We start from the raw sequence: 15,000 nt of genomic DNA on the forward strand, positions 1-15,000 counted from the left end.
TCCTGTTTTTAATTATTTGTTTTTAAATCAATAAAGACAATGTTTAAAAAAAAAGATGTAGTGCAGATAATGGTGAAGGGTCAATGCTTATCGATGTTCCGTCACAGTGACGTCCATATACAGGTGTAATATAGGATTATGTGGTCGATTATAAAAGAAATGCCTGGATAAAATACTGATGCTTCCATGCAGTTGCAGGAGTTAAAGTCACCATGAAATCACAATGTTTATTCTAAATGCATAGAGTGGAGCAAGAGCGCTGACACCTGCAGCGCTGATCTCACACACTCTACACACACACTGCTCACACACACTACTCACAGGAGATCAGCCAATAGCAAACCACAACCATCCAATCAATTCCCCACAGACACAATCAAGCCCCGCCCACTTGTGTTCTTGTTCCTGAAGCGTTTCTCTCGTGTATATACGACACAATTCAATTCATACTTCGCAGTCACGTGACTACCACGGATACCTGGCGGGCAACAAACGCTGACAAAATGGCTACAAACAGTGGCCAGCCAATATAGTGAGGCTATTTTTTCCCATAGCACATTAACAAAATGTTTAATGACACTAATACACAAAAAACAATACAATTACTAAATATGAATAATATCACTAAAATGATATAGGCCTAAAAACAGTGTTTAGTTCACAAACAGCACAACTCTGCCATCTGTGAAAATCAAAAGCAGCTTCAAAAACTTGTTTAAAAAGTTAATGTAGGTCCACAAGAGAAATATTAAGGCAGTAAATTAAGATAGTCGTCGCTATACCGTTATATTTTTATATTATATATTTTATATTGTCGTTATGTACCGTTATATCCATCGTCGTCTCTGAGAGAACGCGGCGTTAATGCAGCGACAGATGCTGAAAGCTCAGTCCGTTTCTACTTCCACTTTCGGGGAATGAGCGCGTTTACATGCACGTTCTTAACCCGATTATGCTGAATAATAGTGCATCCAATCGCACAACAACTACCTGGCCTGTCGTTACACCTCAAAACACCAACTTTTGTGTATTTGATTGTATGGCGATAGAAGGTCTGTTAAATACACAGGAGCTAAACCATTTAGGGCTTTATAGGTCAGTAGGAATACTTTGTAATTGATACGTAACTTAATAAACTAACTGTAGCTTGTTTATTGAGGATGCAGGACAGCCAGCTAATAAAGCATTACAGTAATCTAGTCTCGAGGTCATGAATGCATGAACTAACTTTTCTGCATCAGAAACAGATAGCATGTTACGTAGCTTAGCAATGTTTCTAAGGTGGAAAAAGGCTATTCTTGTAATATATGAAATATGATTTTCGAAAGCCTCATGTATGTGTGTGTGTGTTTCTCTCAGCCTTGTGTGTGTGTGTGTGTGTGTGTTTCTCTCAGCCTCGTGTGTGTGTGTGTGTTTCTCTCAGCCTCATGTGTGTGTGTGTGTGTGTTTCTCTCAGCCTTGTGTGTGTGTGTGTGTGTGTGTTTCTCTCAGCCTCGTGTGTGTGTGTGTGTGTGTGTTTCTCTCAGCCTCGTGTGTGTGTGTGTGTTTCTCTCAGCCTCATGTGAGTGTGTGTGTGTTTCTCTCAGCCTCGTGTGTGTGTGTGTGTGTTTCTCTCAGCCTCGTGTGTGTGTGTGTGTTTCTCTCAGCCTCATGTGTGTGTGTGTGTTTCTCTCAGCCTCATGTGTGTGTGTGTGTGTGTGTTTCTCTCAGCCTCATGTGTGTGTATGTGTGTCTCTCTCAGCCTCATGTGTGTGTGTGTGTGTGTGTGTGTGTGTTTCTCTCAGCCTCGTGTGTGTGTGTGTGTTTCTCTCAGCCTCATGTGTGTGTGTGTGTGTTTCTCTCAGCCTCATGTGTGTGTGTGTGTGTGTGTTTCTCTCAGCCTCATGTGTGTGTATGTGTGTCTCTCTCAGCCTCATGTGTGTGTGTGTGTGTTTCTCTCAGCCTCATGTGTGTGTGTGTGTGTGTGTGTGTTTCTCTCAGCCTCATCTGTGTGTGTGTGTGTTTCTCTCAGCCTCGGGCTCCATGGACGCGTGTGTCATGATCTGGAACATGAAGCCTCAGACGAGGGCCTACAGGTTTGTGGGACACAAGGATGCGGTGACGAGTGTTGAGTTCTCTCCCTCCGGTCATCTACTGGCCTCAGCCTCCCGAGACAAGACGGTGCGGCTCTGGGTGCCCAGCGTGTGAGTCTCAGTATCTCTATAATCTCTATATAATCTCAATATAAGATATGCAGATTGTTGAATTTGCACACAGCTGATACGTATTGTGTTACTCAATAAATATTCATCCATGACATTTAATATTTTGGCTTTCATCACTATTTATGTCTTTATTCAAAGTAGATATGAACAAAATCAAACATTTTAGCAGAGGACGTTTCTAAAATGTGGCTGATTTGACACTGAATGACCGAATTACGTTCATCACATCCTACCCATGGTCCAATATGTTCATGTCAACAGGCAAAAAGACTATTATTTGTCAAATCTGTCTGGGGAGTTATTTGAAGCTGAAGTCTGTTTTCAGGTTTCCTGAAGTGTCAGACAGTCCCGACTAGGGAGGGGCATTTTTCAGAAATATTGTATTTGATTATTAACTTATTTCGTAATTATGTTTCTCTGAATCCTGCAGGGCTGGACTGATAAATGTAGTGCGTGTGCCTCAAACATACAGCGCATTTCCCGCCTTTAAACACTCTTAGTTTCCTGTTCTAGTTTCATGGCATTTCCACACGAGTCCCTGTAATGTTTAGATTATACGGATGATCTTTATGAGGCTCATATGCTCTTCAAGCCTTCTGTTCTGCCAGTGACTAATGCTCCCATAATCCTCTTCTCTCAGCCGTGAGATGTGCATGTGGGTGTTGGGACAGAAATAACTGATAATAATCATGTTGTCTGAGTCTCATCATCTGTCTGATGCCTTACACTGAGGTCCGCCTCCAGAAACACTGCAGATCTGGACCAGAACTGAAGCTCATCTTGAGCTCCTTATTTAATAACACAACAGTTTTCATAATGAGAAACATGAGCTAATTTCATTAGTTCAGACAATCCCAGATGTATCTTTTGTAACATTAGAAGTGTCTTTAATGTCACTTTTGATCAGTTTAATGCGTCCTTGTGATGTGTGTGTTGTGTTCAGGAAAGGCGAGTCCTCAGTGTTCAGGGCTCATACGGGTGTGTGTGTTGTGTTCAGGAAAGGCGAGTCCTCAGTGTTCAGGTCTCATACGGGAGTGTGTGTGTGTTGTGTTCAGGAAAGGTGAGTCCTCAGTGTTCAGGGCTCATACGGTTGTGTGTGTGTGTTGTGTTCAGGAAAGGCGAGTCCTCAGTGTTCAGGGCTCATACGGGAGTGTGTGTGTGTTGTGTTCAGGAAAGGCGAGTCCTCAGTGTTCAGGGCTCATACGGGAGTGTGTGTGTGTTGTGTTCAGGAAAGGTGAGTCCTCAGTGTTCAGGGCTCATACGGGTGTGTGTGTGTTGTGTTCAGGACAGGCGAGTCCTCAGTGTTCAGGGCTCATACGGGAGTGTGTGTGTGTTGTGTTCAGGAAAGGCGAGTCCTCAGTGTTCAGGGCTCATACGGGAGTGTGTGTGTGTTGTGTTCAGGAAAGGCGAGTCCTCAGTGTTCAGGTCTCATACGGGAGTGTGTGTGTGTTGTGTTCAGGAAAGGTGAGTCCTCAGTGTTCAGGGCTCATACGGGTGTGTGTGTGTTGTGTTCAGGACAGGCGAGTCCTCAGTGTTCAGGGCTCATACGGGTGTGTGTGTGTTGTGTTCAGGAAAGGCGAGTCCTCAGTGTTCAGGTCTCATACGGGAGTGTGTGTGTGTTGTGTTCAGGAAAGGCGAGCCATCATTGTTCAGGTCTCATACGGGAGTGTGTGTGTGTTGTGTTCAGGAAAGGTGAGTCCTCAGTGTTCAGGGCTCATACGGGAGTGTGTGTGTGTTGTGTTCAGGAAAGGTGAGTCCTCAGTGTTCAGGGCTCATACGGGTGTGTGTGTGTTGTGTTCAGGACAGGCGAGTCCTCAGTGTTCAGGTCTCATACGGGAGTGTGTGTGTGTTGTGTTCAGGAAAGGCGAGCCATCATTGTTCAGGTCTCATATGGGTGTGTGTGTCTGTTGTGTTCAGGAAAGGCGAGTCCTCAGTGTTCAGGTCTCATACGGGAGTGTGTGTGTGTTGTGTTCAGGAAAGGTGAGTCCTCAGTGTTCAGGGCTCATACGGGTGTGTGTGTGTTGTGTTCAGGACAGGCGAGTCCTCAGTGTTCAGGGCTCATACGGGAGTGTGTGTGTGTTGTGTGCAGGAAAGGCGAGTCCTCAGTGTTCAGGGCTCATACGGGAGTGTGTGTGTGTTGTGTTCAGGAAAGGCGAGTCCTCAGTGTTCAGGGCTCATACGGGTGTGTGTGTGTGTTGTGTTCAGGAAAGGCGAGTCCTCAGTGTTCAGGTCTCATACGGGAGTGTGTGTGTGTTGTGTTCAGGAAAGGTGAGTCCTCAGTGTTCAGGGCTCATACGGTTGTGTGTGTGTGTTGTGTTCAGGAAAGGCGAGTCCTCAGTGTTCAGGGCTCATACGGGAGTGTGTGTGTGTTGTGTTCAGGAAAGGCGAGTCCTCAGTGTTCAGGGCTCATACGGGAGTGTGTGTGTGTTGTGTTCAGGAAAGGTGAGTCCTCAGTGTTCAGGGCTCATACGGGTGTGTGTGTGTTGTGTTCAGGACAGGCGAGTCCTCAGTGTTCAGGGCTCATACGGGAGTGTGTGTGTGTTGTGTTCAGGAAAGGCGAGTCCTCAGTGTTCAGGGCTCATACGGGAGTGTGTGTGTGTTGTGTTCAGGAAAGGCGAGTCCTCAGTGTTCAGGTCTCATACGGGAGTGTGTGAGTGTTGTGTTCAGGAAAGGTGAGTCCTCAGTGTTCAGGGCTCATACGGGTGTGTGTGTGTTGTGTTCAGGACAGGCGAGTCCTCAGTGTTCAGGGCTCATACGGGTGTGTGTGTGTTGTGTTCAGGAAAGGCGAGTCCTCAGTGTTCAGGTCTCATACGGGAGTGTGTGTGTGTTGTGTTCAGGAAAGGCGAGCCATCATTGTTCAGGTCTCATACGGGAGTGTGTGTGTGTTGTGTTCAGGAAAGGCGAGTCCTCAGTGTTCAGGTCTCATACGGGAGTGTGTGTGTGTTGTGTTCAGGAAAGGCGAGTCCTCAGTGTCCAGGGCTCATACGGGAGTGTGTGTGTGTTGTGTTCAGGAAAGGCGAGTCCTCAGTGTTCAGGTCTCATACGGGAGTGTGTGTGTGTTGTGTTCAGGAAAGGTGAGTCCTCAGTGTCCAGGGCTCATACGGGAGTGTGTGTGTGTTGTGTTCAGGAAAGGTGAGTCCTCAGTGTTCAGGGCTCATACGGGTGTGTGTGTGTTGTGTTCAGGACAGGCGAGTCCTCAGTGTTCAGGTCTCATACGGGAGTGTGTGTGTGTTGTGTTCAGGAAAGGCGAGCCATCATTGTTCAGGTCTCATATGGGTGTGTGTGTCTGTTGTGTTCAGGAAAGGCGAGTCCTCAGTGTTCAGGTCTCATACGGGAGTGTGTGTGTGTTGTGTTCAGGAAAGGTGAGTCCTCAGTGTTCAGGGCTCATACGGGTGTGTGTGTGTTGTGTTCAGGACAGGCGAGTCCTCAGTGTTCAGGGCTCATACGGGAGTGTGTGTGTGTTGTGTTCAGGAAAGGCGAGTCCTCAGTGTTCAGGGCTCATACGGGAGTGTGTGTGTGTTGTGTTCAGGAAAGGCGAGTCCTCAGTGTTCAGGTCTCATACGGGAGTGTGTGTGTGTTGTGTTCAGGAAAGGTGAGTCCTCAGTGTTCAGGGCTCATACGGGTGTGTGTGTGTTGTGTTCAGGACAGGCGAGTCCTCAGTGTTCAGGGCTCATACGGGTGTGTGTGTGTTGTGTTCAGGAAAGGCAAGTCCTCATCGTTCAGGGCTCATACAGGTGTGTGTGTGTGTTGTGTTCAGGAAAGGCGAGTCCTCAGTGTTCAGGTCTCATACGGGAGTGTGTGTGTGTTGTGTTCAGGAAAGGCGAGCCATCATTGTTCAGGGCTCATACGGGAGTGTGTGTGTGTTGTGTTCAGGAAAGGCGAGTCCTCAGTGTTCAGGGCTCATACAGGTGTGTGTGTGTGTTGTGTTCAGGAAAGGCGAGTCCTCAGTGTTCAGGTCTCATATGGGAGTGTGTGTGTGTTGTGTTCAGGAAAGGCGAGTCCTCAGTGTTCAGGGCTCATACGGGAGTGTGTGTGTGTGTTGTGTTCAGGAAAGGCGAGTCCTGAGTGTTCAGGGCTCATACGGGAGTGTGTGTGTCTGTTGTGTTCAGGAAAGGCGAGTCCTCAGTGTTCAGGGCTCATATGGGAGTGTGTGTGTGTTGTGTTCAGGACAGGCGAGTCCTCAGTGTTCAGGGCTCATACGGGTGTGTGTGTGTTGTGTTCAGGAAAGGCGAGTCCTCAGTGTTCAGGGCACATACAGGTGTGTGTGTGTTGTGTTCAGGAAAGGCGAGTCCTCAGTGTTCAGGTCTCATACGGGAGTGTGTGTGTGTTGTGTTCAGGAAAGGCGAGTCCTCAGTGTTCAGGGCTCATACGGGTGTGTGTGTGTGTTGTGTTCAGGAAAGGCGAGTCCTCAGTGTTCAGGGCTCATACGGGAGTGTGTGTGTGTTGTGTTTAGGAAAGGCGAGTCCTCAGTGTTCAGGGCACATACGGGAGTGTGTGTGTGTTGTGTTTAGGAAAGGCGAGTCCTCAGTGTTCAGGGCACATACAGGTGTGTGTGTGTTGTGTTCAGGAAAGGCGAGTCCTCAGTGTTCAGGTCTCATACGGGAGTGTGTGTGTGTTGTGTTCAGGAAAGGTGAGTCCTCAGTGTTCAGGGCTCATACGGGTGTGTGTGTGTTGTGTTCAGGAAAGGCGAGTCCTCAGTGTTCAGGGCTCATACGGGAGTGTGTGTGTGTTGTGTTCAGGAAAGGCGAGTCCTCAGTGTTCAGGGCTCATACAGGTGTGTGTGTGTTGTGTTCAGGAAAGGCGAGTCCTCAGTGTTCAGGTCTCATATGGGAGTGTGTGTGTGTTGCGTTCAGGAAAGGCGAGTCCTCAGTGTTCAGGGCTCATACGGGAGTGTGTGTGTGTGTTGTGTTCAGGAAAGGCGAGTCCTGAGTGTTCAGGGCTCATACGGGAGTGTGTGTGTCTGTTGTGTTCAGGAAAGGCGAGTCCTCAGTGTTCAGGGCTCATACGGGAGTGTGTGTGTCTGTTGTGTTCAGGAAAGGCGTGTCCTCAGTGTTCAGGGCTCATATGGGAGTGTGTGTGTGTTGTGTTCAGGAAAGGCGAGTCCTCAGTGTTCAGGGCTCATACAGGTGTGTGTGTGTTGTGTTCAGGAAAGGCGAGTCCTCAGTGTTCAGGGCTCATACAGGTGTGTGTGTGTTGTGTTCAGGAAAGGCGAGTCCTCAGTGTTCAGGGCTCATATGGGAGTGTGTGTGTGTTGTGTTCAGGAAAGGCGAGCCATCATTGTTCAGGGCTCATACGGGAGTGTGTGTGTGTTGTGTTCAGTAAAGACGAGTCCTCAGTGTTCAGGGCTCATACGGGAGTGTGTGTGTGTTGTGTTCAGGAAAGGCGATTCCTCAGTGGTCAAGGCTCATATGGGTGTGTGTGTGTGTTGTGTTCAGGAAAGGCGAGTCCTCAGTGTTCAGGGCTCATATGGGTGTGTGTGTGTGTTGTGTTCAGGAAAGGCGAGTCCTCAGTGTTCAGGGCTCATACGGGAGTGTGTGTGTGTTGTGTTCAGGAAAGGCGAGTCCTCAGTGTTCAGGGCTCATACGGTTGTGTGTGTGTGTTGTGTTCAGGAAAGGCGAGTGCTCAGTGTTCAGGGCTCATACGGGTGTGTGTGTTGTGTTCAGGAAAGGCGAGTCCTCAGTGTTCAGGTCTCATACGGGAGTGTGTGTGTGTTGTGTTCAGGAAAGGCGAGTCCTCAGTGTTCAGGGCTCATACGGGAGTGTGTGTGTGTGTTGTGTTCAGGAAAGGCGAGTCCTCAGTGTTCAGGGCTCATACGGGAGTGTGTGTGTGTTGTGTTCAGGAAAGGCGAGTCCTCAGTGTTCAGGACTAATACGGGAGTGTGTGTGTGTGTTGTGTTCAGGAAAGGCGGGTCCTCAGTGTTCTGGGCTCATATGGGAGTGTGTGTGTGTGTTGTGTTCAGGAAAGGCGAGTACTCAGTGTTCAGGGCTCATACGGGAGTGTGTGTGTGTGTTCAGGAAAGGCGAGTCCTCAGTGTTCAGGGCTCATATGGGAGTGTGTGTGTGTTGTGTTCAGGAAAGGCGAGTACTCAGTGCTCATACGGGAGTGTATGTGTGTGTGTGTGTGTTGTGTTCAGGAAAGGCGAGTCCTCAGTGTTCAGGGCTCATATGGGAGTGTGTGTGTGTGTTGTGTTCAGGAAAGGCGAGTACTCAGTGTTCAGGGCTCATACGGGAGTGTGTGTGTGTGTGTGTTGTGTTCAGGAAAGGCGAGTCCTCAGTGTTCAGGGCTCATACGGGAGTGTGTGTGTGTTGTGTTCAGGAAAGGCGAGTCCTCAGTGTTCAGGGCTCATACGGGAGTGTGTGTGTGTTGTGTTCAGGAAAGGCGAGTCCTCAGTGTTCAGGGCTCATACTGGAGTGTGTGTGTGTTGTGTTCAGGAAAGGCGAGTCCTCAGTGTTCAGGGTTCATATGGGTGTGTGTGTGTGTTGTGTTCAGGAAAGGCGAGTCCTCAGTGTTCAGGGCTCATACGGGAGTGTGTGTGTGTTGTGTTCAGGATAGGCGAGTCCTCAGTGTTCAGGACTCATACGGGAGTGTGTGTGTGTGTGTTGTGTTTCAGGAAAGACGAGTCCTCAGTGTTAAGGGCTCATACGGTTGTGTGTGTGTATTGTGTTCAGAAGAGGCGAGTCCTCAGTGTTCAGGGCTCATATGGGTGTGTGTGTGTGTGTTGTGTTCAGGAAAGGCGTGTCCTCAGTGTTCAGGGCTCATACGAGTGTGTGTGTTGTGTCCAGGAAAGGCGAGTCCTCAGTGTTCAGGGCTCATACGGGGACGGTGCGCAGCGTGAGCTTCTCCAGTGATGGTCAGACACTCGTCACCGCGTCTGATGACAAGAGCATCAAAGTCTGGACCGTCCATCGCCAGAAGTTCCTCTTCTCCCTCAACCAGCACATCAACTGGGTGCGCTGCGCCAGGTACTGTTCACTAATCACTGATCACTGTTCACTAATCACTGTTCACTGATCTCTGTTCACTGATCACTGTTTAATGATCACTGTTCACTAATCACTGTTCACTAATCACTGATCACTGTTCACTGATCTCTGTTCACTAATCACTGTTCACTGATCTCTGTTCAATGATCCCTGTTCACTGATCACTAATCACTGATCACTGATCACTTTTCACTGATCTCTGTTCACTAATCACTGATCTCTGTTCACTAATCACTGTTCACTGATCTCTGTTCACTAATCACTGTTCACTGATCTCTGTTCACTAATCACTGTTCACTGATCTCTGTTCACTGATCTCTGTTCAATGATCCCTGTTCACTGATCACTAATCACTGATCACTGATCACTTTTCACTGATCTCTGTTCACTAATCACTGATCTCTGTTCACTAATCACTGTTCACCTGTTCACTAATCACTGATCTCTGTTCACTGATAACAGATCTCTGTTCACTGATCACTCTTCACTGATCTCTGTTCACTAAACACTGTTCACTAATCACTGTTCACTGATCTCTGTTCGCTGATCTCTGTTCACTAATCTCTGTTCACTAATCACTGTTCTCTGATCTCTGTTAACTAATCACTGATCTCTGTTCACTGATCACTGTTCACTGATCACTGTTCACTGATCACTCTTCACTGATCTCTGTTCACTGATCACTCTTCAATGATCTCTGTTCACTAATCACTGTTCACTGATCTCTGTTCACTAATCACTGATCACTGTTCACTGATCTCTGTTCACTAATCACTGTTCACTGATCTCTGTTCAATGATCCCTGTTCACTGATCACTAATCACTGATCACTGATCACTTTTCACTGATCTCTGTTCACTAATCACTGATCTCTGTTCACTAATCACTGTTCACTGATCTCTGTTCACTAATCACTGTTCACTGATCTCTGTTCACTAATCACTGTTCACTGATCTCTGTTCACTGATCTCTGTTCAATGATCCCTGTTCACTGATCACTAATCACTGATCACTGATCACTTTTCACTGATCTCTGTTCACTAATCACTGATCTCTGTTCACTAATCACTGTTCACCTGTTCACTAATCACTGATCTCTGTTCACTGATAATAGATCTCTGTTCACTGATCACTCTTCACTGATCTCTGTTCACTAAACACTGTTCACTAATCACTGTTCAGTGATCTCTGTTCGCTGATCTCTGTTCACTAATCTCTGTTCACTAATCACTGTTCTCTGATCTCTGTTAACTAATCACTGATCTCTGTTCACTGATCACTGTTCACTGATCACTGTTCACTGATCACTCTTCACTGATCTCTGTTCACTGATCACTCTTCAATGATCTCTGTTCACTAATCACTGTTCACTGATCTCTGTTCACTGATCACTCTTCACTGATCTCTGTTCACTGATCACTCTTCAATGATCTCTGTTCACTGATCACTCTTCACTGATATCTGTTCACTGATCTCTGTTCACTAATCACTGTTCTCTGATCTCTGTTCACTGATCACTGTTCACTGATCACTGTTCACTGATCACTCTTCACTGATCTCTGTTCACTAATCGCTGTTCAGTGATCTCTGTTCACTGATCACTCTTCACTGATCTCTGTTCACTGATCACTCTTCACTGATCTCTGTTCACTGATCACTCTTCACTGATCTCTGTTCACTGATCACTCTTCACTGATCACTCTTCACTGATCTCTGTTCACTAATCACTGTTCACTGATCTCTGTTTCGCTGATCTCTGTTCACTAATCTCTGTTCACTAATCACTGTTCATTGATCTCTGTTAACTAATCACTGATCTCTGTTCACTGATCACTGTTCACTGAATGTTCACTGATCTCTGTTTACTGATCACTGTTAACTGATCACTGTTCACTGAATGTTCACTGATCACTGTTCACTGATCTCTGTTCACTGATCACTGTTCACTAATCAGTGTTCACTAATCTCTATTCACTAATCACTGTTCACTAATCTCTGTTCACTGATCTGTTCACTGATCTCTGTTCACTAATCACTGTTCACTGTTCACTAATCTCTGTTCACTAATCTCTGTTCACTGATCTCTGTTCACTGATCACTGTTATCTCTGTTCACTAATCACTGTTCACTAATCAATGTTCACTGATCACTGTTCAATAATCACTGTTCGCTAATCGCTGTTCACTAATCACTGTTTTCTGTTCACTAATCTCTGTTCACTAATCACTGTTCACTGATCACTGTTTACTAATCACTGTTCACTGTTCACTAATTACTGTTCACTGTTCAATAATCACTGTTCACTAACCACTGCTCACTAATCACTGTTCACTGTTCACTAATCACTGTTCACTAACCACTGTTCACTAATCACTGTTCACTAATCACTGGTCACTGGTCACTAATCACTAACTCACCGTCACGGAGTAATACTGGGAAAGATCAGTGTGTGAACCACATTCAGCTAACCCTAACCCATCTCATTTATACTACTATATTATATCTGACCAAACCGTCTGACTGGAAAAATATATGATTTGTGTCTTAAGACGAGAGTCAAACAAAAAAAAATTTATATTGTTTTTAGACAAATTATCACTGGAAGCACATTACAGTAAGGTCTCATCTTATATTAGCTAAAACAAAGAAATATTTATCAACAGAATTTTTTATATTTTTTAATGTTAGTTAATAATAAAACAATTGTTCATTGTTAATTCATGTTAGTTTTTTCTGCATTAACTAATGTTAACCGATACAGCTTTATGGAAATGTGCTACTAAATTTTGAAGTATGAATAATAAATGCTGTAGAAGAATTGTTCATTGGAAATGCACACTTACTGTACAGTCTGACCATGTAATTTTAATATTATTTCTGTTCTGTGTAATATAGTGTATTTTAAAATGGCATCAAAAATTGGCCCTAAACTTTTTATATTATTTATTAATGATATATTTGAGGCTTCCCAAGACATGATTTTTTTGTTGTTTGCTGATGACACAACTGTGTTTAAGACTGGGACAGATTTAAATGAATTAATGGCCACTATTGAAAAGGAAATGGTAGAATTAAAAAAATGGTTTGATTATAATAAATTGTTTCTAAATTGGGATAAGACAAATTATATGGTTTTTGGAAAAAAGGGAAAACAGGGATGCACAAAATTAGTTATTGAGAATGTAAATATTGAATGTGTCTCAGAAATCAAATTTTTGGGAGTTATCCTAGACAGCAAACTTAGCTGGAAGCCTCATATTGAGCATATCAAAGGTAAAGTTAGTAAAAATATTGGTATTCTTTATAAAGTTAAACACATATTGGATGAAGCTTCATTACAGCTTCTATATATAACCTTAATTGTTCCATATTTAACATATTGTATCGAAGTGTGGGGTAATGCTTGCACCAGTTATACAGAAAGGCTTTTCTTACTTCAGAAGAAAGCGATAAGAATTGTGACTTATAAAGGTTTACGAGACCACACAAACAAACTGTTTATAAAATTGCAGACCTTGAAATTAAAAGAGTTGGTCAAATTTAAAATACTACAAATTATGTGGAAGGTGAAAAATAATTTGGTGCCAATACATATTCAAAACAAATTCATGCTAATTACAGACAGTAACAACAGAAGAAAAGGTAATTTTTGTGTACCATATTCACGCACCTCACAAAAACAAAAAGGGTTTCTTGCAATTGGGATCAATTTATGGAACTCTTTGGACATTGTGCAAAAAACATGTAACACGATTGTTCAATTCAAAAAATGTATAAAAAAATGCTCTTAGAAAATACGAAGGCAGTGAAGCATAAGAACCAATGTTTGACAAATTTGAAATTGTTAATTATTTAGATGTGAAGTAATATTGTAGCCTACCTCGATAAAAACAAAAAACAAAAAAAAAAACGGCGAGCCATCTGTTTTGTGTCAACTAAGATTATTGAAAAAAGGGGCATGAAATTATAAGACTAGGTCTTCCTCATGCTCCTATTCAGCATTGAATGTTATTATTTTGTTGTTGATGTGATTAATATTGTGTCTGTAATAACATCATGACTGAATAAAGAACTTGAACTGAACTGAACTGAACATTAATATGGTGAGTCAATGATCCAGGAGCAGGACGGGAGTAAAGACGGAGAATAACATGAGCTGTTTGATTAACCAGCAGAACCTCACAGGACCATAGTAGTTCATGATCTGACGTGTTCTGACATGTTCTGACAATAGTGTTCTGATGTGATCTGGCGTGTTTGGACGTGTTCTGTCGTGATCTGGCGTGTTCTGATGTGTTCTGCCCTGATCTGGCGTGTTCTGACGTGTTCTGATGTGTTCTGCCCTGATCTGGCGTGCTCTGGCGTGTTCTGATGTGTTCTGCCCTGATCTGGCGTGATCTGACGTGTTCTGTCGTGATCTGACGTGTTCACGTGTTCTGGCGTGCTCTGACGTGATCTTGCGTGTTCTGACGTGATCTGGCGTGTTCGGGCGTGTTCTGACGTGCTCTGGCGTGTTCTGATGTGTTCTGCCGTGATCTGACGTGTTCTGACATGATCTGACGTGTTCGAAACAATTTTGCCTGTTTATAGTAATTTCTCTATGATAAAAACACGAAATATGTCTTGTTCTTACGTGTGCTGGTGTGATCTGACCTGTTCTGACATGTTCTGGCGTGATCTGATGTGTTCTGGCGTGTTCTGACGTGTTCTCGCGTGATCTTAAGTGATCGTGTTGTGATTTGAGGTGTTCTGACGTAATTGGTGTTATCCGGCATGTTCTGACGTGATCTGGCGTTATTGGCGTGATCTGACGTTATCTGGCGTGATCTTACGCGTTCTGACGTATTCTCGCGTGATCTGACGTCATCTGACGTGTTCTGACGTAATTTCGTGTTCTGGCGTGATCTGACGTGATCCCGCGTGATCTGGCGTGTTCTGACGCGTTCTGACGTGATCTGGCATGATTGCCGTGATCTGACGTGATCTGACGTGACCTGACATGTTCTGACGTGATCTGGCATGATTGCCGTGATCTGACGTGATCTGGCGTGATCTGACGTGATCTGACGTGACCTGACGTGACCTGACGTGACCTGACGTGACCTGACATGTTTTGACGTGATCTGGCATGATTGGCGTGATCAGACATGATCTGGCGTAATCTGACGTGATTGGCATGATTCGACATGATTGGCGTGATCCGACGTGATCTGGTGTGATTTGGCGTGATCTGACGTGATTGGCGTGATCTGACGTGATTGGCGTGATCTGGCGTGATCTTATGCGTTCTGACGTGTTCTCGCGTGATCTGATGTAATTGACGTATTCTAGCGTGATCTGACGTGATCCGGCGTGATCTGGTGTGTTCTGACGTGATCTGACGTGATCTGGAGTAATCTGCTGTGATTGGCGTGACCCGACGTGATCTGGCGTGATTGGCGTGTTCTGACGTGATCTGGCGTGATTGGCGTGATCTGGCGTGATTGGTGTGACCCGACGTGATCTGGCGTGATTGGCGTGTTCTGACGTGATCTGGCGTGATTGGCGTGTTCTGACGTGATCTGGCGTAATGTGACGTGATCTGGCGTGATCTGACGTGACCTGGCGTAATCTGATGTGATCTGTCGTGATCTGGCATAATTTGACGTGATTGGCGTGATCCGACGTGTTCTGGCGTGATCTGCCGTGATATGGCGTAATCCGATGGGATCTGATGTGATCCGGCATGATCTGGCGTGATTTGGCGTGATCTGATGTGATCCGACTTGTACTGGCGTGATTGACGTGTTCTGACGTGATCTGACGTGTTCTGG

At 45.3% G+C, this 15,000-nt stretch overlaps 1 protein-coding gene across 1 annotated transcript in view; it reads left to right on the top strand.

Moving 5' to 3' along the window:
• The window catches only part of poc1a (POC1 centriolar protein A), a 148,060-nt gene that overhangs the window by 27,565 nt on the left and 105,495 nt on the right, over positions 1-15,000 (top strand). The window contains exons 3-4 of the mRNA XM_077204357.1: positions 2,012-2,183; positions 8,987-9,166. Of these exons, the coding sequence (XP_077060472.1) occupies positions 2,012-2,183; positions 8,987-9,166 (352 nt within the window). The remainder of the gene's footprint in view (positions 1-2,011; positions 2,184-8,986; positions 9,167-15,000) is intronic.

The sequence above is a fragment of the Siphateles boraxobius genome, unplaced genomic scaffold (genome assembly GCF_051911475.1).
Source record: "Siphateles boraxobius isolate OS27281-9 unplaced genomic scaffold, OSU_SipBor_1 5, whole genome shotgun sequence".
Classification (NCBI taxonomy): Eukaryota; Metazoa; Chordata; class Actinopteri; order Cypriniformes; family Leuciscidae; genus Siphateles; species Siphateles boraxobius.